Source organism: Bombus fervidus, chromosome 12 (genome assembly GCF_041682495.2).
Source record: "Bombus fervidus isolate BK054 chromosome 12, iyBomFerv1, whole genome shotgun sequence".
Taxonomy (NCBI): domain Eukaryota; kingdom Metazoa; phylum Arthropoda; class Insecta; order Hymenoptera; family Apidae; genus Bombus; species Bombus fervidus.
In genome coordinates, this window is record NC_091528.1 from 2,276,504 (window position 1) to 2,302,614 (window position 26,111).

Genomic DNA, 26,111 nt, shown 5'->3' on the forward strand with positions numbered 1-26,111 from the left:
AAAAGCAATCAATTCCTTTTTAGTCGACGAACAATGTTGCCCGCGGCTTGTACTGCGTGTCGCTTGTGGCGATTCGGGATGCCTCGTGTGCGTTACACGGGTGTGTGTTTTCTATGGCGGCGCATGTTGCATATTTAAAGCAGGGCGCAAGGATGGAATATAAAGTCCGTCCGAAAACACCGCTCTCTCGACCATCCAAAAAGAAACGAGAGCTCGCGGGGCTCATACACCGTTGCGCCAGAAGAATTAATAAAGCAACGAAAAGCAACGTCACGTGGTTTATCGTTGTTGGTTTGGTTGAAAGAAAAGGGCGCCTGGACCGTGCATGTTTCTCTAGCCCACGGTTATAATTCCGTTCCACGCGGCTGCCCCGGCAACGGCCTCACCTGAGCTTATGATTTTTATTCGGACCGGCACGGCACGCCGTATTTCGCTTTTGCACCCTTGCGCGGCCGCGCCGCTCTTTCTCCAGGCCGGTCACGAACTGTCTCTGAATCGTAACAATTAAAGCAAAAGGACCGGGGTGCCGGTTGCGCGGTCACCGCGCCCGTTTTCCAACCTCTCCCGCTCGACTCGCGACCTCTTTGCCCCTGTTCTCTTTCTCCTCCTCCTCCACCCTTTTTCTCTATCTGTTTCCATCTCTTTTTCCCCTCTATTCGACCGTGGTGAAAGAACGCGATGAATCGTGGCTGCGTTATTGGATGAAAATTACGCGTGAACGGAGCAGAATTATTCGTTTGTCTAGACTGGAAGCTTGCCATTGATTCTTTGTAAGATTAGAATAAAAGAAGTAAAGACAGAAGAATGAAACGAGAGAATAGAAAGAAGAAAGTTTGGAACAAATCCGAATGTATATAGAACTTACAAAGCATTTTATATAGGTATGGCCAAGCATATTTTAGGAAAAATAAGATTAAAGGACCGTAAATATCTCTCGCTATCGTTTAATTAATTCTCTGCTTGCCATAAAAATTTTTTGTCCAACTATCCAACGATAAAATCGATACGGCCAGGAACCACGGGATTTATCGCGCGATAAATACTCTCCGATGTGTTTTCCTTCTTAACCTGCCTTAGCGCGAACGTCACAAGCGGATCCTAAATTATACAGAAATTCAATTGGACGCTAGGTTGCGAACAAATAGGACAAAAATGCCGTTTCAGCCGACTTCCTGCGTGTTGTTACTTGAAATATATACCAGAAGGGCATAGCAAACACCGTGGTCGGACTCTAATAATTATTATCTACGGTCACGTGAGTATAATAACGTTAGCGTGCACCGTGCTTTGATAATCGCACGTGCATTGCCTCTTTAACTTCTCTCCATTCAATCAAGCCCGGTCCTTGTTCGCTCCTTGAGCGACCGAGCAAGCGATTAATTGGAGAAATACCTCGACGGTGGAGAGGGAGAAAAAAAAAAAGAATGATTGCGTTTACTCAGCAAGTAATTACGTGTTAATGTATCCTGTTGTCGACGGTGTTTGCTTGCCGACTAATTAGTTCTACATGCTTCGTTTGCCCCTATACAAGAAGGCGGATTCGTGATTTGTTGCGAAGCTCGCTTTCGATATACGATAAGCATTAAAAATCTTGTAGCCAGAAGATTCCAGGTTTAACTGGAAGAATCCTTTACATCGCGTACTCTGACGCAACATCAGCGTCTTGATTTTGTGATGTTTTATTTAACCGAGTTACCTTCCTCATCTTGGCTTGAAAAACTGCTTTGGCCAGGCGAGACGTTTCACGGATCGGGAAAATAGCTTTTACTCGCGCAGGAAGTATATACGTCTTAGAAAAGTCGCAGTATTTCGGCATTAGAAAGTAATGCTTCTTAGCGCTTTTAAGAATTTCAGCAGCGGGTTTTAAATGGGTGGATAGACCGAAAAGTTCCTTTGACGACTATATACAAGATCTTATCGGAGTTAAATTTTCTACCCAGTTCATTCGAATGAGAGTTTCTTCCTTCACTATACGGTTAAACCCTTTGGTATTGTCCTTTTCTTGTTACAAGAAAGAAAAAAATGATGAAGAAAGGAAGTAAATAAAGTAGAAGGGAGAAGAAAACAAATGCGCATATGCGGGCTGAATTAAACGGGGCAGGCATAGATATTTTAATTTATACTTATGAATAAAATTCTCTCGCCATTCGGGATTTCACGGGTTAACGTCCGTCAAGCTGGATTTTTCACTGGCGATCGAATTAAATCGACGTGCCAATTAATTTTGAAAGAATATTGATCACGGTACCCTTGATCTGTTACGTGAATCGTGGAAACAAACTCGTTTTCGCGTAAAAATATTCGCTATGAATTAAAAGGTTGCGTTTCTTTTGCGTGGCAATCGTTAAATGAAAGGAATAAAAATGGAAAAGAATAAATGAATTATAAAAAAACATTGATTATCACCTTCGAAAATTTGAAACGAAGTGACAAAACCGAATTCGAATTCTGGCGAGTTTAATCGATGCCAGGAGGTAATAAATGCGTTCATGCATCAACGCGAAACGATACGCAAAAATAAATTAATAAACTTCAATATTGTTGCTGATATTCCTCTTGCGTATCGCGTATGCGAGGCAGAAGTAAAACATTCGGGAAACGGGCCGAGATAATAATTATGATTTACGGTCTGGTAGTTATAATTCCAGCATCGACGGCAAATTATATGCCTGCTTTTCAAAATTGCGCGTACACTCGGTGACCGAGCTCTTCATGTACGTGGGCAATGTTGTTCCTATACAAGAACATCAGCTTGGCTTAATCTTCCACCTATAGTCAGCACGATTAGCCGATGGAAAAATTACTTGCAAATAAATTTAATTTATTTATGAGCAAGTATACTCGATTTGTTGAATACGTGTTTTTGGATTAGGTTTGATTAATAGCGATCCGTAAAGTCGTTCCTAGGTATTTGAATTAAACAACAGAAAGATTTCATTTTACATACCCGACTACCGCACACCACCGTATTTGTAAAACTATGCGAACAGTAATTCAGCGAAATTGTGCATCTCCAATGCAATTCACACTCACCTATCATAGTAGTAGTCCCTGAAATCAAAAACATAGTAAACGATTAGTTGAGAAATTTCTTCAAGAATTTTTAATGAAAGAAAATATATGTATACCATTTCTAAAGCTATAATAGATTTATATTATTTATCGTAATTTAAAATTTGTACATAGTTTGCTATAGTTTCACGATAGCAATTTAAAAAAAAAGAACCATTCTAAGGTTATCCAAGTATTTATATTCGTTAACAACAAACGATACAAAATTCAGTGAAATCAATATCTATATTCGTTTGTTATATGTATAGTTCAAGCACAAAATAAACTTCAATCGACGGAAACATTTTTACACTTTCAAAAAGTACACCAATATCATGAACAAAGAGAAAAATGGGATCGTGTTTCGCCATACCGAAACAAGAAACCGATGAAATAACGATCAACGTTTGAAATGATGAAACATCAAACGAATTCGAACGAAATAATAAAGAAATGTTGTAAATCACTCGCAACAGATTATTTATAGGTTTATCAAACAGATAGATTCGTGTATGTCACGATTCTGAAGATCGTTACATTGCGATAACGCTTAATTTGCATTAACGATCGCATAGTAAAGTCACAGTTCAATCACTGTTTAGTGTTTCCTGAATCCGTCGATGTACGATAGTGTTCACGTTCCAGTCACGTTTCTGTGTAGTGAATGACACTTCAACGATGATCGAATCGTGACTAAACCGCCGCGCTGCTGCAAGTCAAATCGAACGTCGCGCGACATTCATTTCTTTTCTGTACTTGAAATTCGGTACTTTAAATGCATTCTGCTTGTATCTTTTTAAATATTACGCTACGAACCAGCGAAAGATTCCTTCCACTCAATTATTTCTTAAGACGTCGAAGATAATCAATTTCAGTTGCTCACAGATCACATACGTATACTGACATTTCATTTTCTGTTATTGTCTATACATTTTTATTGCGTATAGTTTCCTCAGTTTGTTCTTATTGGAGAGCGATAGTTCTAAAGAAAATAATGCAAAGACCGTTAAAATCAATAGAACGAAGGAAAGAAGATTAAAGAGGAAGAAGGGATTTTAATCAAAAAAATATGACAATTCAACGATAGATATAAAACATCTTTCATCACTAATGTTCTATCACAAGCTATTAAACGAACTGTAGCGTGCAACAGATGTTCTTAAATATCTAGTAAGTTCATTGAGATGGAAAAATCGGAGTTGACCCGTGTCGAATCGACTAAACGATAGATTCAATGATGCGAGTTCATTTCTGTGCTGTTAGGGATATTGATTTGTTCGAAATGGTTTTCGAGGAACTTGCTACGCTTTTACTAAATCGATCGCTTGCATCTTTTACACTAATAGGTGTTGCAGCTTTCATGTCTTTCCAAGAAACGTGTATAGTAGAAATAAAACTATATCTTTCTTCCTTTTTACAACATTCTACAACCGAGACAACTGTAATTGTAATTTTCCAGTCGAACGAGTTTTTTTCTTTACGTAGCGAAAGAAGGAAATGCTTACGTGTTCTTAGAAAGCCACGAATAATTGCGTCTATTTATACAAAGGGTAACGTCATTCGTTTTGCGATACTTAAGGTTATCGGGCATTACGCGGGGATTACTACGAATTACACAGTCCTATACACAGGTGATAAAACTAGAGCGACGCGAAAGAAATGGTTAACGAAGAAAAAGGAACGGAGAAGAAAGGTAAACGGATTCAGTCACAACAAATCAAAAGCAACAGCATTTTCCTCGTTGCTGTTTTAAGGAAATACGAATGTCGGTAGTAAAACTTTTAATAACGTTTATTAATTATCAGTATACATAAGAAGATAATAGAATTGTGTAGAAGCATTGTTTCAGAAATTTCTGTCGAATTCTATCGACTATTATTGTCATAAATAATTTTGTAAAATAATTGGAAGTATCGGGAGCATGTAAAAGGAGCTGTCCTTGAAGTTAATTGAATAAAGAAACCACCTAATTATCGTTTTTCACCGTTTCAAAGGGTTTAATATGTGACAAGTTTACCGGTAAGTGGTATATTATTCACTTAACCGCGGACAGCGGTTCTTTGAGGATGGGTCAGCGATTTAAGAGAAAATTGCCAATTACTTTACTCCCTGTAAGTACTCGAGGCTGATACATTCTGGGCATCGAGGCGTTACTTACACCGATACTTTAAGAGACAAAGCAAGTAAGAAGGTGCAGACTGGACAAGCAGTTAAGGAATTACACGAGAAAAATAAACTTGATGTCGTTGAGCTCGAAATAAAATTACTAATTTTAAAAATTGAACTGAGGTCCGATTAATCAAGATACGTCACTTAGCATTAAGAGAAAGAAATATTACAAAGCTCGATCGACGAAACGTATAAAGTTTTTCTGTTCATTCTGGTTATTTCTGTAAAAGAGAAGAATTTGCCTCTTCCTGTTATTTTTTTTAAATACTATTTTATCGTTGGTAAACATGTTGCCGACAAACGCTTTTTCAGGTATTGACAGACACTTATCGAATTAATCGGTATAGTAGGAAGAAAATTGCTGATAATGAAGAGGAGAAGGACGATAATCGAATTTGTGCAACGATCGACCGAACGAAAAGTGTTTCGGTCAATAAACGGTCCATTAGTTGCTGTTTAAATACACGATTTCTGCTCTTAAAAGAGAGAAAACGAAGGACGTTGACCATGAAATGCCGACGAAAGGATCGACTTCAGAGAAAATTGCCAATTACTTTGATTGCTTTGCTGTGTCGGTAGTTTTGTTTGGCAATGCTCTAGGTAATTCTGTGTCTTCGTACATTAATGTAAAATGCTGAGAAACATCCTACAAGACTTTCTGCTTAAACAGAAGGAAATTTCAAGCTAACGAATGGGCTCTTCGAGATTCACTGAATATTAAATGTGCAATTGATTAGTTCGATAAATCATTGGTTTATTTCCATAATGCCAAGAAGCAAAATGAAAGTAATATTAATATTCTAGTGTCAATTAGCCGGTATAAAAGTAATTTTGCAGATAGAGTAAAATTAGTTTAATTGGCAGGTTAGCGTTTAAATATCGTTCTTAATTAATTTGTAAAAATATTAGTAATATAAAAATAAGAATTATAATCATTCAATCGTACAATATTTAACGAAATATGAAAGATATTCTTCTTTAAATATTATTTCCAACTTACTTCCGCGCAAGTTTTTTCCAACAGTTCATTATTTCTACAGAGTGTAGAAAGAAATATCGACTAGATTCAAAGAGCGCGCGTGAAAAAAGAAACGTCAGAAACTGGGAAACGATCGCGAATTCATGACCTAGAATGTCTGAATATTATTCTCTGGTCGAAAGCGTAACTACGACAGTTCTGGCCGTACAGCGATTGGACACGAATAGCAAATCGATTGACGATTACTGAAGCGCATAATTCGAAATACAGGGTTTACCAAAAGATCCGAACTTTATTCGACTATTACTTGATAAATTCAGGCGAAAATGTTGCGAAGGAAACTGCATCGGTTATGAACGAAAGGAAAAAGCAAAAAATATATATCTTTACAGAGCATCGTACAGAGTACTGAATTCACGTTTAAATAAATATTCAACTTACATTACATTTACATTTTTATATAACGATTTTATATTCCTGTTTTTAGTAAAAACATCTACGTATTTCGTACAATTTATGAAACCCGAAAATGTCTATCTATCTATTGTTTGCCAATTTTAATTGTGTTTTCATCATTAAAGCGTGGGAGAAACACTGCGGGATTTAACTGAAAAAATGATGTTTCGATGAAGTTTGAAATGATAATCTTTTTAGTTTTAACCATTCTAGTATATAATTGTTTTCCGAATATTTCACATTTATTTTGTTTACTGCTGTTTCGATTCCTTCGTAATTATTTCGTAATTTTTCGAGTGAATTTGTATCTATCTATTGATGAAATTGCACGATTTAATTAGAAAAACAAAATTTGAAAGATACGAATGCAAAAATCATTAAACAATTAAAAAATATGAACTGTTAATAGCCTGTCGGCGCCGGGGAAATATTCATATGTCTTAACGTTAGATTGAAAATTGGGAACAGATGCATTCAAAGCGCCACGAGAGGAAAAAAAGATAAAAAAGAGGGAAAGAGGGAGGAAACTGTCGATGTGCAGAACGGTTAGCGTGTATCGAAAAATGACGGTGTAATTATGGGGCCGATTGTTCCCGGCGAATTCTTTGTTATTCAAACTTTCGGTCTTTACTTTGTACAGTTTTTTAGATGAAAAAATATGGCCTGTCCGCGATTTTTCATCATAGCTGTTTGAACGTGAAAACGAAGCAGGAGGAGAACATGGTGTATTTAATGGCGCAAATTTTGTTGCACTCTCTTTATGCGCGTGCTTTTTGCATACGGTATGAGTATCTTTCTTTTTTATATCCTTTTTATATGAGACCGTGAATAAAGGATATTGTAATCTACATGACACGATTGTATCTTCTGTAGTTTCAAAATATTAAGAATCATTTTTTAACAGTCTTTTTCGATAATAATACAATATTGTTGAAGAGCCTTTTCAAGGAATAAAGGAATTAAATTTTTCAGTGATAAAATTAATAACTGTACGATCGATAATTAATAATTGAACATATTACTCGCGTCAATGAAAGCTTTGTCAGTTATAAAAATTACAAACGTTCACGTATTAGGGTTATGTTACGCAGCTACGCAAATTCACATGCGGACTCGCATTATTTGTCGAAATGATCATTTATATGGTCAATCTAAATTCATTGGTTTTATATATTCATTTAGATTCAGATGACCAACATCTGTTGCCAACTCGAGGTCGTCTGTTCAATTTACGTTAGTTTAATTAACGAACGAACCTGAGTACTTTTAGTTTGCTTTAAACAACATGTAAACGGTTTTAAATTTCACTAGAATTGTTTAATTAATCCCATACGCTGAAAAATGCGTGAAAATTTACGAGGACTTTCCTAAAATTTCACCGCGTTCGCCTAACGTTTATCGTTGCTCGACGACTTCGGTTATGTGCTAGCGCATTATTTTTTCGCCCCATTTTCAGACTTTTCCCTCCGTCCTCTTGATAATTTCAGTTAACTGCATCAATTTAAAAATACCAAACGACCACTTGGTCGACTGATGAAACGGTTTTATACTGAAATCTCATGCAGGATTTTAGCGTAACTACTGATACCATATTAACGACCCTATATTGGCTCTTTGACGTGATACTAAACGATCGGTAGGATGAAAATACGATGAGGTAGACGCATGTCATCCATAATATAAGTTAACAGCAGTTCGTGACCTATTAATTTCAACGAATGAAATTAAATGAGGACTATGCGGGTAAGAAAATGGGGTTCGTATCAGTCGGAGCAAGGAAAAAAAAAAAAGGTGAAAACAAACAAATATTAACGCTTAAAATTCCTCGCTCGGAACAAAATGAATGTTGACACTGGAATTTTTGTTTTCAAGCGGTTTATGAAAATATTCCCCACATCAATCATAATTATTTATAGACGCTATACGAAATAGAAGAAGAGTTATTTATGCGTGCAATTTTACCAACTGTGTAATAAAAATATTAGCACAATATGTACATAAAATATTTCTTAAATATATCGTATCATATAGATTTCGATTCAATAAAATTTTATAACAATGCAAATGCTGTTGCAGTGAATATTTTGGTCTGATAGGTATTGTAGTTAACGTTACAACATGGTAATAAGCTATCGACAATTGCCAGGGCTATTACTTATAATAGTCCAATATCAGTAGCTGATGCTGAAGTATCCAAGATCAGGATAACCGACATTATCGACACATACACTGTTTAGGCTGAACAAGACGTGACAGGAAATTTAATAGCGATTAAGTGCTCTCTAAATTCGTTAATGCATGCTGAAGTAGCGAGTTAATTAAATCTGGTCTGAAATCTCATTTCCTTGCAATATTTTAAATCGCTATATCTTTAATATTTAACACTGCCATCTATCTTTCTGAAGAATATTCATTATTTATTTGCAGAAAGAATATTTTAGTTTGTAATATAGATTGTCCTTTTTCCGAATTAAAATCTAGTAAAGTTCAGATCATATTTTTAACACCCTTTATCTACCATCTATAAAGAAGCTTTTATAAAATTCTAAATCTCATTTGTTCGATAACTGATAATATTACGTATTATAAACGTTTAGAAAAGAAAGACAATACGATAATTATCGATGAGTTTTGTACGTAGCATTTGGGTCGTTCGCGGCGAGTGTGTGTTGAACCAGGCACATACAAACACGCGCACGCATACAAATCACTATTTTCGACAATTGAATCTCTTAATCAAATCGTGCAACAAATTACGATTCGACTCAATTGCACTCGACGAGCACTTCTTCTGCTTTTGACCGGAACAAAAGCTCGTGTGGAACTGATTGCGAATAAACATAAAGTAATTCCACAGCCTCGACCTTGATGTTTCTAATTTCATACTGAATATCGTTCTCACTTACTCTCCTTTTCACAATCGTTCATATTTAAACTATATTCAAATTAGAAAGATTTATGGCAATGTCTTTCTGCTCTGTATTTTTTAATGTGAAAAAGAATTCATCCCCTTTATTCATCGTCACAGTTAACAAGCGAAGACCACATGGGGAAAAACATTTTTGTTATATACTACTTCGTTTATCATTAACCAAAATCTCTCGTGTCAATTTATGACGCGACTGAATTTAAATTGGATTAATGGACAACACACTGAACTCTAAACTTGCTCCTCTATAAAAAAATGAAAAGTATGAATTATATTCCCCGTTGTGGTTTTGCAAACAGAAAATTACTACATGTACCTTTGTAAATGATATGTGTATTTCACATACAATTTGTAATTGCTATTGAGTTACCTGGTTCATTGGAAAAATACGAGCTGTTCCAAAAAAAAGATATTCCCAGGTTGTCTCGGGATATTTTCTTTATGTAACGTGGCAAATCTCGTTTAAAACGCGAGACCTCTTGCTCTCGGTTAAATCGTGTAAAGAGGACTTTTTGATTTCTCACGTAGGAAAGAGACGGCCACGGTTTCCTGCACCCGAGCATTGACTCGTTATCGTAACATTATCAGTGAATGGTCAAAAGGGGTCGCGGAAAAGGACTCGAACGTGCAAAAGAAGCAAGTGGATGGAAAAAGGAAAACATCGACTCTCGGCGGTCATGGGGGTTTCAGGGAAAAAAAGAAGAGTGTGTCAGTGCAGTAGAAAGTGGAAATGGAATACGATGCGAGCGAACTTCTACGAATCTGATTCTTCCTGGGAACCACCGATTGGCCGACGCTGATTTTCAAAAATACTATGCGCGATTGTTACGTAATGAAGAGGAGCTAACTTTTCGAAAAATCTTGCAGTCGAAATCGTGGGACGAGTTCGTCATCACGAAATATTTTCATTTTACTGACTGCGTGAAAAAACTGGTTGTTGGAAATATATTTCGTGAATAAAAATTTGTAGACATTGTGTGAGGCATATAAAATAACTTTTAAGAGTTATTACAAAATGACACAGAATTTAGAAAGAATTCTTTCTCGGGAAAATTTCTGAAATTTCTTAAGTCAGGTAAAAAAAAACGTTGTATGAAATGATACGGCACGAAGTGCTGGAGAAACCGCAAAGAGCGAATGAATTTTTAGGTTCTATCGAAACGACTAACCTATTGCACTATTTCTAGCTGATACCTTTGACTCGTTATCGTGACGTTATCGTTGAGTGCACGAAAAAGACTACGATGGAACGATACAGCGGAAGCGAAGAAGGTAAATGGTATTTTCGTAAAAAGAAACAGAGACGCGGAAGAATACTGAACAGAGGAAAAACGCGAAAGAAATCTAAACGTGGAATTCGCAGAAGCTTGCTTCCGTGCTTAAAACGCTTCTTTGCAGTGCGTTTATAAATTTAAAATATACAATATTCAACAGTAATTCACAATTTTAACAGAATTCACTGACCATTTTAATTTATCTCTTTGCTATGTAAACCAAATAATTTGGATAAATACACCAATACTAAATAAAATTGCGAAACTACTAGTATCGTTTGACAGAAATTATCACATTTTCCTTCTTTTTACTGTTATTGTACAACATGAAGATACTATGGAAAAATTTTAGTTACATCAGGAAATAGTTGGCTATTTTATTGAGATTTAGGAAGATTATAGTCGGAAATTAATAGTCTTATGATGTTATTCCAGGGAAATAAGGATAGAATGAGCGTCTATCGAAAAAATATGTCTGGAAATAATCGAAATAATTCATACTTAATGCCCCGCAACAATGCACCTTAACCTCATTTAAGATTCTATTATCGTGTGTAAAATACCCACGCTTGAAAATACTTTAAACTTTTATTTCCGTAGAGTGTAATTCCCTTCCTTGGGGAACTGGTATCTGACTTTCTCCGGAAAACTCGTCTCATTATCTTAATATTACTACGAAATGAACAAAGGAGTTGCAGGGAAAAGTAACGCAGAGCTCAGAAAGTGTAGGATAAAACGAGGAAAAAGAAGCAAGGAAAGATGAAACAGAAAAAAGACAGTGTAATTCAAGTAACAACAAAGAAACTGTGTTCTTCCTGTTCCAGCTCGAAGATGTTCTCTGGCCGGATTTGCATTATCTACACAAAAATAAAGAACTCGCTAACTTCGTGTTTCTAAATTCTTAAACTAGATAATCATATTGTTACAGGCTTTACGTCGAATTAGAATAAAATTTTTGATTTTCTAATGTAGGAGGGGCGGTGATTGTACTGCAACTAGGCAAGCGGCGATTCTACGTGAAAAAAGAAGTCGGAAACATAGAATAAAATTTTTTTGTATGAAGTTTCGTTTTTGAAGAAATTGAGTTTGAAAATTTATCAACTATACTTTAATTTACCTAAGATCGATTAGCTATGAGTAAGTAATTTGACAGGAGGTTATTACATATGTGAAAATAGGTCAAAGGTATGAAATAAAATTTTTATGTTTGAGGCTGCATTTTCAAGGAAATAACGTTTCAACATGTTTAATTAGAAATTGGTATGGTACAGATCCACGATACATTTTAAAATGTATTTTTCTCGAAAATAAAGCATCTTACGAAAAAATTTTATTCTACAGTTTTTACTTATTTTCTACTATTCTCACTATTTCTATACCTATTTCTACTATTTTCTACTAAATGTACGTTGATTATTTACTCTTGTTGAGTCTGGAATTAGCCAAGTTAATGTATGTTTTTCAAATCTTCAAAGTCGATTTTCTCGAAAACGGAGCCTCAGACGAAGAAATGTATATTAATACATTTAACACAATTAATATAATTAATACCAAATCTTTTTCTTATTTTTCAAATAGAATTACCCTACACCGTTGTGTAACTACGATGACTACGACATACTGTTGCATGTATACTACGATTATCGCCATACTTTGTATACTTTTTTTATATTTAACATTTTGTAAAATTCCGCTCATCCATTCAGTTAACATCTTCTTTGAATCAATATCGTTCTCTCGTTCTGATATTTCACTGAATAGCTAAAACTCTCAGATTTCAAAATATAATACTCTAAAAGTCCTACTGCATCACGCGTTATCTTTGAACAAAGATAGAAACTTTTCACGAGATTCCTACAAAATTTCCTATCGACAACCAACTTATTTCCGAAAGAAAACTTCTATATGAATAACCAACACATTCGAACGTTCCTTAAAAGGGCTGGACTGGTTCCAATGACACATAAAACGTACCCAGAGGTCCTTTAACGGAGGCAACACAAGGAATCCGGCGGAATGTTGAACATAGGAACGCACAGTGAGGGGCCAGAGAGCAGTGACTGAATCAGAATGCGTGAATCGTCGGAGTCTGTTTTCTGGCTGAGTTCAGCGTGAACGTGATTTTCGAGCACTCAAGCGAAGTGGAGAATGGTGTCCACAGCACGTGCCTCTAGGCTAATCCAGCCATCGTCATTCCCGACTGACTCCATTTCGCTGTACGTACTTCTGCATGGCTTGGTATAGGGATGAGGCTACGAAAAAGAACCACTCATCGGTCTGTTCGGTGGTTTAACCGAGAAGACAGATCCTGGGAAGGTCAACTTTTCCCCTGATCATCCTGACGCGATTACTTTGCACACTATCAGCTAGGTATTCCGTATCTATAGCTCGGAAAATTCGACTTCTACTCGCGTCTCGGTGATAATGCGAATTCCAGATTGACTACGGCTATGAAATATCGAGTAAGCAAGTGAAAACTAACTAGACAACTGGTGAAATCTTTTTCTAACCTATTTAGAAAATTTAGGAAAGTTAGTGGATAATAAAACGTGGTAAAATTTCATTGACTTTGGATGACCGATGAATAGAAACAACGATGCCATACATTGTCTTCATGATCTTTAGGCGTTGGAATTTTTTCGCTCTGTTTAAAATCAATTCTTTTCAAAAGCTTTTTAATCAAACCAACCCTCGTGGAACTTTTAGTTACCTTGTTTATTATTAAAACGCCTAGGAGTTCCGAAAATTTTCAGCATTTTACAAGAATTAAAGCCAGAAAGTTTCATGGAGTAAGGAGATTCTTAAAGGTTCGGACAAATGAAAAGCCACTTTAAACTCGTTATATAGAGGTAATATGCTAGGAAGAATATAATTACACTATTAAATACACCTGTAACGTAATTTCAACATTTTTCAAAACTATACTTATCAACTTATCTATTTCAATAGCAGATAAAAGGTGATAAAATTCGATATCTGAATTCACTTTCTTCTGAAACGCCGAAAGAACTTAAATCATAAATAATTTCGGAAAGAAAATGTATTCTGGGTTGATCACTTTTTAAGAACCTTCATTCTCTCACGCACGTTCTATCCTAGTCTTCGAAATTACGTTATAAGGGTTCCCCTACATTGAACTCATTCCGCAGGCGTGACTTTCGAGATGAGTTGACTGGGTAGAGGAAGGAATTCTTTTCAAGATCGCTTCCAAGAATTTCAATAAAAGCTCCGTAAAGGTGATAGTTCACCATCCAATACATTTTGATATCACTCGTTCAGAAAGTCAGATCGTTTGACCAAGTACTATTCCCTTTCTAATCCACGACTCCTGCCTTGCTCCGAAAATTCAATCTTCTGAAAACCTGCCATTTTTCCTTTAAAAATTTTATTCGTCAAAAATGAATAATATTTATCGTGGATAATTAACTACGAAAATAAAAGAGGAGCTTTGCTACATAAATAATGTATTCAGATCATTGGGTGTTTGAAAGATTTATATGAAACCATCAAAGTTTAATTCTTAACCGTCATGAATAATTCTAGTACCGATAATACTTATGAATTTGGAAGAACGAAACTAGTTCGTTGTTAACTACATGTGATTAAAATTTGTACAAAATTTCATATACGCATATCAATTAAATAACAATTCGTTTAAGAGAGATACGAAATTCTCAGGGCACTATGGCTTTTATCGATTCGATTGAGCTACGCTCGACCTGTTATCACACGTTAGCGATTTATCATTGGCAAATCGTTGCATTGATTAACTCTGACGTCAGCACTGCAAACACGTATTTACAATGCATTGGCCGTGACCGACGTGCTTCTATAATTCTCTGGCAAGTTTTCACCTCCCTCGGTGCCGTCGCATCGCCCTGTAAATGTACGTAGCCATCACAATTATTGCAGAGCCGGTCATCAATCTGGTGTTTCCATATCGGAAACCCGTGGGTACATTCCAAGCGAATTTAGAGGAACTAACGCGTGACAGCCAATATTGACAATCGCCAGCGAACAAACCAACTGTTTCCTGCAATTAAAATGAAACGCTGTTGCTATTCTAACGCTATCCCTTTTACGTTATTTAAGCTTCTCTTATTTCACTTTGCTTTCTGCAAACGAGAAACTCATACACTGCTTTCGATATTGGGTTGTTCGGAAAGTTTGTAGCGAAACTGAAGAGGGAAAGTCTCTTTATAATGTATCGGTTCTAGCTTCGTGATTGTTGTTTTGAAAATTTTACAACTCTTTCAGTGATAAATTCTTTCAATTAAATTTTTGCGGTCTCTCAACGTATTTCAGATGTTTTTGAAATAAATGATAATTAAACGATGCTATATCGAATGTTCTATTTTTATCGAATAAAATATCATCGTGTTCTCGACCGAGGCTATTTATAATAAATCAGTGAACGATGCGACGCTCGATCGTGCTATGATAATTAGAATGGCGGTCGTACCGATTTGAAGTCAGAATGTCGTGCATAATTGATCATTGAAAACGCTATGCATTCCGGGTAAAATAAATTGCGCCATTATCATGCGATCTCCAATTAAGGAAAGCTACTTTTAGCCAAATATATCACGTCGCGATAAGTCTTGCTTCTTTAGTCAATCTCCGGATTGTCTTGCATACATTTGCATTTAAAACGGTATTTCTTTCCTGTCGCAATTACCGGAAACAACGGCTGGCTCAATATGCAATCCTCGACGAATTGTTGGCCACAAACGATGGCTGAAGGATCGCTACTGCTCTAAGAAAAACTTCTCGTCTCGATTGTAATAATAAATTGAAATTGCATTTTACAACTGGATTAATGCCAAAACAAGAGACAATTTTGTTTCCTGAAAAATTCAACAGGACGGCTGATAGAATTTATTGAAACACGTACAAAGTTACTGTTTACCAGGAGCAATTAAAATTCAAAATTGTATAGCATTATCTAGCGATAAAATGGAGTGGAATAATTTAATAATTTCATTCGTTTCATATTTTCTTCTCGTAAAGCCCAGCGCACGAAAACTACTCAACGAAATTGGATTACACTCCTGCTCATTTTAGCCAATTTTAACACAAACCTTGTACACAGTGTACTACCACTTATCGTGATTCTCTTCGTACGTCATGCTTAATTTTAGCCGAGGGAACTAGAGGGACCAGGGATCGTAATATTTTTGGACCTAGATATCAAATGCAATCGATATCTACGACTAATATACTTATCCATATAAGAAATCCAGGGTACTATCTATGTGCTGGATTATTTGATGATTTTAATTGTTTTCGGCAATTGATATGGTAGAATTAAAACAGTTATTCATTATGAATGTTTTCTTGTCCAATAACGATATATTGAATGTGACATAAGTTTAAATACAGCAATTCAAGAGGAAGATTCGGAATTGATCGAACGAGAAGATATCTTCCGACGCTTGCACATTTTTATATTCTACATTTTTATATTTATACACCAGAAGAATAATTCCTAAAATTCTAAGAAATTTTCTAGCGCTGATTATATAATCAAGCTTCTCCATTAAAGTCCGGAAGCAGCGAATTCTGTAATACTTCATTAGCAAAATTTTCGATAGGTTAATGGAGCTTAAAGTGGCTCGAGTCCTCACACATGAGATATTGAAATTTCATTCGTACATACACAGGTAGACACTTGGTTGAACGAACTTGGTTGAGGGGAGAAGCAAGCAGTAGCCGGCATTTGAGTTGGCTATTATTTCGAGCTACGGCATTTCACAAAAAGGGACGTGTATCGATCAAAGAAGGCAGGGGCGCACGAATCGGCCAAGACCCTCAATAATCGCGTAATTGAATGCTAACGATGCTGAAATGTTGGTAGAACTCGCTCGACTGATCTGCAAATATACTCATCGGCGTTTCACCACGGCCGGGGAGACGTTGTTTGTGCTCGTGCGGCCTGTGTACCGGGACCACAGAGGGTGGAGAGAACCGAGCACTCGTAGCCAGACGAAGCTTATCGAATACACGACGAACGAACAATCTTCGTTGTATATCCGATGGACAGGGTATACTTGAAATTAACCCTAGTGAACGAAGTGCGGCCGCGAGCAATTACGGGCCAGCCATGTCTGATAGGCTAATGGAGAAACCGAGGGGGTGTGAAGTAACTCACAGGGAAGCCAGCAGTGAATTAACGTTGGGAAGAATTCGAAACCGAACTGCTTTTTTTACCTCCAGTTCTGTCTATGCAATATGAAAATTAATCGAACGATGATGTCGTAAATCGACGATGAACGGGCAACTTAGAGGCTTAATTTATTATTTCTCATTGCGAAGAGCGTAATATTTTGATATTTAATAGTACCAAAATAAAGTAAAGCAGCAGGGTAAAGTAAAGTAAATTACGCGTCTGTCTACGAATATATGAAGATTCATCATCTTGCAAATTGTGTAATGTTAAATTAACAGTGTAACGCATATTGTAATGCAACAAATATTTTTCGTCATCGACGATACTTCATTCCATGCAGAATGAACATACAATTAAAGTTTATGCGAATGTGCAATTTGAAACAGGACGTTGAAGTGAATGTTCTGCTTTAATAACGCTAGCTTTACGTTTGAAAATGACACATTATAGAACAAAATTATTTCAATCACATATTTACCCTCCTTATCTAACTTATATATTGCTTAAATATTTTGTAATAGTTGTACGAAAATTACGCGTGGACTAATTAAAATTGGCTAAGTATCGCGATTTATTGACTCTTTCGTGACAACAGCTGCAAAATAATATTTAATGACGCAATTATCACCGGCATTAAACGAGATACGAAAGGGACATTAAATTTATCGGAATATTAACTCTACAGATGTCACTAATCAATGTTGTTTAACACATAGTGGGGGGTTCCGAGTTATGCAGCGGTTTGTGGTAAGCCAAACGTTATCGAGCAACGCATTCAGATACGAATAGCGTAGAAGGAACACGCGCACGTAATCGCCGACATTAACGCAGCATTCGGTAATACACGATACAGCTACGTCACTAATAATGCATGCGTTTCCTAATAAATTACGTATTTACGTTTTACAGCAGCCACAAATAATAAGCACCTAAATCAATAATGGAATTTGGTAATATAGAACATGGCAAACCCTTAATGAATTATATTCCGGACAACTTTAAGTGTCAAATATCTAAATTTCTAATAGACAAAGTACTCGGTACTTTGTTAAACACACTATAGCCTAAAACTGGTAAGATTAAAAGCTTAAAGCAGTATTATTATGGTAACATTTCAGAGGGATGAAAATGCAAAGATTCCTTCTTATTTCCCAGTTCTTATTTTCAATTCTTGACATCTCGTAACTACTTTTGCAATACCATTTTTAAGCAATTTCGAAACAGGAGATCAATGCAAATATTCTTGTAAATAATATTTTTAAACAATTTAGATGCTATTAACTATTATTGTAAAAATAATATTTTAAAGCTATGTAAATGCTATTACTTATTATCGTAGAAATACCACTTTTGAAGTACTATTTTTAAGCAATTTCGTTAAAAAGATCGATCGTAGGCTCAAAGGGGATGAAATAAATTAGAATGGTAGAAAGGTAGGTAGGATTTAAAGCAATACTATCGCAACATCTTGGAGGGGTGAAAGTGCAAAGATCATTTCTCAAAGCGTTCCATTCACGTGGCGCGTAAACAACGCTATGTAACAGCTCTTGCTTCATCATCCCGAGTCTCGTTATTTATTCTAAAAAGAATGCAATACCACTCGGCGAGATATCAGTCGCGATAAAAGTTGCGGCCGCAAAACGATCTCCGTGACTGCCTTATCCGACGTTGTATGTAAATGCCGACGTGTTTTCTGCTGGATACACGTGCACGGGCCACACAAACGGCCGTATAGCAAAAGGAAAGTCGTGTTATCTCATGTAAATCTTCACGGTGCCACGATAAGCGTGAATTTCACCGCTTGCTTATTAATATTTATGTTCGGTGTTAAGGGCTGGAAGGCCTCTGTTAACTGTACAGGCAAATTCAAAAGTACAAGACCAACGAGAATTTATAGAAAGCTTGTTTAAACGTTCGGTTCGCTCTACGAGAAAAATTGCATCTAACAAGAATTTTGTAGTAATATGGAACATGTAGGAATAAGGTTGCTAACAGCAGTTTCTCAGGAATATCGTTTAATTATTTACAGAGAACGAAATTCACAGTAACATTGCAACATTTATATCGCTTTTCTTGTTTTAGTTAAAATAAATATATACCAGTCATTTGAATATTAATAGTCACATGAACATTAATGTTTCTCAAAATAGCTCTTTTAATATTACTTTTAGAGCATAAGCTTTAAGCGGAGATGAATATTTTCTCACAAGAATTAAAAATGAAGGATATAGTACGAAAATACTGGCAATGCTAAATCTCGATGCTAGGCTTTAATTAATATCAAATAATCCAACGCAAGGATGTCAAATTTATAATCCTTGAAATAGCGAATAAAAACGTTCATTATCGCGATGAAGTTGAAAATGTGAAAATATCATTAAACCACGGCAACCGGTATTTTTTACGCGTGCATCTGCTTATTATGTAAATAATAATAACAATACTATCCGTGGCTGTCGCAAATTGGTAACAAACGCGGTTTCCGCTTCAATTCGTGCTCAGAGGAAAGTGGACCAATTAGGCGAGTTTTGTCCCAGGAGAGAGAAACTAAGTTTCGAAATACCATTAGCTATATTAATGTGCTTCTCTGCCGTAGGTCATTTCAGGTCAGAAACGTTAAATGCCAACTCGAGTTCTATTCTTTTCTACTCACTAAAATCAGATATAACAACGGGATATCGGTCATTACGTGTAAGTCACCAACTATCTTCTGTTATCATAGTCTAGTTACTGTACTATATGCAACCAATAATTTCGTAATTATATCGTAGCATCACATAGTCCACAGAATTTACTTCGTAACAACATTAATTCCGAAATCGGACTTTCAATTAACTTCAGGCGTTTAGTTTGAAATCCTTCCAATGAGATTGTTATTCCAGGAAACGTCACTTGCAAGCGTAAATATGCGCAATTTGTTTTCAGACATTATTTTTTGTAAAATGTCTTTTCATTAAGATTGCTTTAGATGATGTGAAATTAATTTTCCGAATAATTAAATTTCATCGAACACGTTCGCGATAACGACAGGCTTACTTGTTTATGAGAAACATGTTTTAAATATCGCGCGTTAACACGGAGTTCCTTTATACGAGAATTTTTGCGTTAATATCATTTTATAGAAAAATAATATTTTATCGTACTATGCATTATAAAAATGATTAAGAACGTGTTACTGTACCACGGTCTAAACAGAAATTATTATTAAATACACTAGAATATGTCGTTTTTAGATTCTTAGAATCATGCTAAGGGCTGGACGTGTTCCTTACAAGCAAGTAAATTACGTGCTCTTTGTAACACGAAAAAGACAAAGATATAGATTACCTTGGAACGTATCAGTTTTCTCCTAAACGAAGCAGAAACGAGCCAATGATAATCTAGAATCTAGAACGTTGCTCCCTTTCATGAGCACTAGCGGTACGTAGATTTCCATCAAAGCAGGAATTTGTCGATGAATATTATTAAAAGAATCAGATATGGAATTTCATTAAAACTTGTCAAGGGAAAATATATAGCCGAGGTGGCCAGTCCTCGTTATTCAAGCTTCTCACTTGTTGCGTTCAAAACCGCCTGCAATTTCCGAAAGTAACGTTGTTTACAGAATAGTTCCTGCTTAAAAAAAAAAGAAAAAAATACATAGCGTTGATATTTCCAAATAAATTTCCAAATAAAAAATACTCCGATATTTTCATTTGTTGAAAACATTGCACGATTGTTTTCAAATTTCACAGATTACGGAATGATGAAAAAGAAAAAAACATTATTTCTCTTCTCTATTAGAATGAGTAGCGACTTAAGTGGCTATTTGCTCAGAAATGTTTTACATTTTTTAATTTCTATTAAAAAAAGCAAAAAAAAAAAAAAAAACTGAACATATCACGGAAAAGCAATTATAACAAAGGATTAGCAAAAAGAATTAACTTTTTTTACACATTCACGTTCGAAGCGTACTAAAAATTTATAATCCTCATTTTTCCCCATAATGCACTGATCTATCAAGATAATTAAACTACCTAATTATTTTCGATATTTTTTAAATTTCCCCGCGTCTTTAATCCTCTTAAAAATCATATCCACAAAAATAACGCGATGACAGCGTTTCATGAGTATTATTAAAGGATCCTCCACAACCGATTTTATTAAACGTTGACGTTGAAAAATTTCGAACGAATCTCATTTCCCAATCATTAATTTCGAGTCAATGGTACAAAACGAGATCATCGGATTCGATTTTGTGGTTACCGATCGACGAGTATCGCCACTTCACCATGAAATATCAGCCAGGTATTGGAATGATTGCAACAGACCTGTCGATTCTGCCGGAAGTAGTCTTCATTCGTCACTCAACCGGTGAATCGATGTTCCATGCACGCGAACCAGACGTCCGAGTTGTCCCCTGATCGTTTGTTCGACGAAATAGTTGAATGAACGTACCGTGGATTTGTACTGGTCATGAAATTCGGAATGATAATTGTATATATATATTAATAATAATTCACATTATCAGATGTGGCAGAATTAGATTCATTGAATCACCCTAGACGAAAAGACTTATAGTCATAATTAAAGATTCATTATACAGAAGGATTATTCTAGTAAATGCATGAATATTCTAATAATTGCATAGTGTGTAAGTCTTGGTCTATCTTTAATTTTCTATGAGAATTCTGAGATATTTAAATTTATTTCAAAATAATAATAAAACGACCTCAGGTTGTCAATGCTGTTAATTGATATAATGTTAACTTCGTATTAACGATCCTTGAAATTTTAATTTTATAATCAATGGCATTATGTTGCTATGAAACATCAAATATGTATATGCAAATTTACTATAATCAAATACTCTCGGACTGGCGCACAGCCCACCGCAAAACAATTGACGTTCTGATTTTAATTGATACTCAATTAATAACTAATTTGGTATTAATATGACATAAATGAATAATTAAGCGAATTTAATACTCTGATACAATAGCGAAAGAAGAAAGGGTCTGCCCAAAATAAAATCTATCAGATCAAAGCGCATTGAATTAATTGTATTATTGAAATATCTAAATCTGGATGCAATATGATTTCAGTGAAACGAAACATTATTTTACAAAGTTTCGCGAAACTGAATTTTCATTGTTTTCTAAATTAATTTCAAACGTTTTATAAGTTCTCGCAAAAGCAGCCTTTTGTGGCAGTTTCGATCCAAATTCTAATGCGATAAAGTTTGTAGCGGCATTCAACAACAAAACTTTCCAACGGTTTCGTCGATACAAGTATCATCGAAGCGTAAGTGCCGACAGGCCTAATGATCCATCGATATCGCTATGGTTCTTCCGCCGAATATTTGAAACAAGGCATACGTCGCAATGGTCGCGGACGCTTAACGAACGCGTGCGTATTGGGGATATTGAGGAGCGACAAAAAGAAACGAATCGGATCAAGAAAACAGTTGAGTTGTAACCGAGAAGTGAGAATCGTCAGTTGGAATCGAGAACTGTACGAAAAGAGTCGAAAGTGAGAATCATAATACACGTTCTATATCCAAAATCAATTTCCATCCAAATTCAAACGAAATGACGTGTTATTTTGTACGATTTCACGAAACCAAACTAGTTTGTCGAAGATGCAACTTACAAAATTCCTTAAAAAAGTCATCAGGATCTCGTCGAAACTAAAATGTTCGCAAACGAGATATACACGGAGTGCCTTTCCTATCCTCTCGAAACCGGTTCAAACTTGGCCGTCATCAAGCCTCCATTACGTTAACGAGACAGAGGCAATCGGAAACGAGTAAACAGCGCGTCTCCGCACTACATTTCCCTCCAATCTGATACTGACAAATTACTCCGAACTATCCAGGACAAACTTTCCTGCGACGTGACTGTATTACGTTCGCCGTCTCGAGTGAATCAAAATTCGTCGTTCGGCTAGAGAAAAATGCACGGACGAGGTGGGTCTATCGGTGGTGGTGCGACGCGAACCAACGCGATTTACCTTTCTCGCGTGATTCATCATCCGCGAATTAAAATTCCGGCGTCGTGCGAGTTTCTCTCGTCTCGGGACACTCGAAACGAGTGGCAAATTTTGAACGGCGCGGTAACCGAATGCTACGGAGGAGGACGAGGGCGAAGGCGAAGGCGAGGATGAGGGTGAGGGCGAGTCGACGTCGCTGGATGATGGTGCGTGCCGGTGACGTTAATTATGTTCCCCTGTTTGCAAGTATAATTTTTAAATGTCTCGCTGTTACTGTGGACACGCACGCGTATTAAAATATAGCTTAATATGCAAATTTATTTGGCCGTCCGCCGGACGACCATTTGCATCCTCGGTGGTGCCGCGCGACGAGAATAAAACGGACGATTACGATCGACCCGGAGCAGAGCTTCGATTCGACACGATTTACGAACGCAGGTTGTTGGAACGACGACGGTGACGACGACGGCGACAACGACGAAAACAGGGGAATTCGTGAGAGTTGGTGAAAACGGTGTGGATTGACGGCTACATTAAAGCGCGACAGCGGAAGAACGGGGAGAACATTGGGCGTCGACTGACGATATTAAGTGACGCCTTCGAGATATCGCGTTCGCCTCCCTGTTTGTACGTATATTTCCCCTTGTGCCGGGCTACTCTGACTTATTTATTCGTCTAACGGCACTACCGACCGGTTGGTTCCGTTACCGTCACTTTTGTCACGCGTTGGGAATCTTGTTTCAGTCTCGTTCAATGACATTGTCGAAATTGATTTAAGGTTGCGTGGGCGAAGTGAAGAGACGCAAACAGAGGGCAGAGTGATTGGAGCTGTTTCTATCTGCGAGTTTTATTGTGCTGTTGGAGAGGTGTTTGATGATTTCTTGAATACGACATTTCCAGGTTGAAATAATAAATCGATGAATGTATATTCAATGTGTGGGACATTGTTTGATTTATACATACATTTCCCACTTATCGCTGTAATTGAACCATCTTTAAACTCTTCGATCCTTTCTTTAAAGCCTTGTATAATTAAAACAACTTCTTAGAATTTAAAGATTGTGGAACGGATCGATGTTCTCGTTTCCTGTATATACCTCCCTTGAATACAATCTAATAATCACGAATTCGAATGAAAAACGATCGGTAAATTATGGAAGAGCTCGACGAACGTAATAAAATAAAGAACTGTCCCATTTCAAACTTCGTCAAAGAAGATCTAAGAACCAGGTTCCTTTCAGGAAGGTTCATCGACATCTAGTAATCCCAGACGCAAGTGCTTGCACTGCGAATTTCACTATCGCGATCGTCCTCGGATATTCTTCATCCAACCATATTATTTCCTCGAATCAGTAAACGAATGCTCCTGCGGACAAAACAAAAAGAAGAAATGAAAAAGACGAAGAACGAAAAGACGTCGACGACTACGACGACGACGACGATGATGATGAAGAAGAAGAAGGAGAAGAAGAAGAAGAAGAAAAAGATGGAGGAAAAGAACTGGCAGAAGAAGTGAGCATCGGGCAAGAATCTTTCCGGGCAACGTACTTCACGAACAATTTCTTTCAACGCGAAACGCCAGCCAGCAGCAGCAGTACGCGCATTTACCTCGAAACTCTCGAAGTCTGGGCATTGTTCACCGTAGAAACTATTATAGTCACTTTTGCGGAGGCTCTTCGCGCGTCATTCGTTGCTGGATGACGGAAAATTACGTCGCCGAGAAGTCATCAAAAAAGTGGCGACCGTTCAACGACCACCAGAGGAAAAAAAGTCCCGCTCTGTCTCTCTCAATGGACACGTGAAAATCGTCGCGAAACTGCCTTTCTGCCGGTGCGAAACTTCTGGAAGAGTAGAAAAAAGAAGAGGCGCGAGAAAAGAGGGTAAAATAGGGTGGAAGAAGGAGGGAGAGAGGAGGAAAAAAAAGGAAGAAGGAAGAACGAGATTGTAAGCTGTGGAAAACGGAAGAAAAAGCCCGAGAATAGACTTCATTCGCGAAAAGGGCTATCGACGTTTTCCCACGACACTATCTGTTGCAGACATCTCACGGATAATGCATCAGCCGGCGCGAAATATGTTTTCCAGCTTTGTCTCCTTCTCTTCCCCTTTCGCTCTTTTTCTTCCTTTCTCTCTCACTCTTTCTCCCTTGTCACGGCCTCTTTTTACGTTCACGGAAACTGTCAGACCATCCGCGGTATCCCGTGGTGTACAACTATGCAGTTACCTGTGCCTTGACGTTTTCAGATTGGTCTCAACAGAACGTCTGCGGAGATGGAATTTTGGTTGAGTTATGAGGTTGTAAAGAGGGTGGTTTTCTTTTTTAGAGGAAGTTTGAGAACGTAATTCGATTGACCAAAAGTGATCGTTCGTTTAAACTCTGATTTCTATTCTTTTTTTCGTCAAAATGACGAAGATGACAATGTCCACAAAAAATTGTATTATTCGATCGCCTTTTTTTCATTTTGTTTGATAAATTAAGGGTAATCATGTAACTTTGGCTTTCGTGTAATTTGTCGAGTTAATATTACTAAAATTATATTAGCGCTTGTAGTTTATTAATTTGTCTGTTATACATAATTTTTTGATTATTTGCAGCAGTCTGCCGCTCCGGATGATTGCCAATTACCAGAAAAGGAATAGAAAGTTACCCCTGAGAAACTCGCTTCGAGAGGGAAGATTAAAACGAACTTGTTAAAAGTCTAGTTAAGTTTGTACGTGTCTAATTACTTATTCCTACATTAACAGTACGCTCTTCGTTTAAAATTCTCGACCAGTTCGTGAAATCATATTAATTCGGTTATCCTGTGTGCGAGTAAAAAATTTCTTTTCTCCTTTGACCGAAACCAGCCACTGTAATTTATATTAAGGAATGCACAACATGAAAATCAAAACAAGAAAGAAAGGCACGAAACAAATGCTATAGCATATCCCGTCTTCAATTTTTTAATATGTACGTTCTGAATTATGTTACATAATACATGTAACATGGAAGTAGCGTAAGTAGGTAAATATGTGCATAGTATCAAGATCCTAACTATATCTATCCGTAGCAACATTTTAGTGAACATACACTGCTTAGAACGTCAAGGATTAAATACATAATTCATACTGAATATT

General features: G+C 36.7%; 1 protein-coding gene across 3 annotated transcripts in view; it reads right to left on the bottom strand.

Annotated features, from left to right (window-relative positions):
* Window positions 1–26,111, bottom strand: part of LOC139992606 (uncharacterized) — a 248,876-nt gene that overhangs the window by 25,716 nt on the left and 197,049 nt on the right. For all 3 annotated transcript variants that reach the window (XM_072013566.1, XM_072013563.1, XM_072013565.1), the window contains one exon: window positions 3,034–3,051. In XM_072013566.1, coding sequence (XP_071869667.1) covers window positions 3,034–3,051 — 18 coding nt within the window. The remainder of the gene's footprint in view (window positions 1–3,033; window positions 3,052–26,111) is intronic.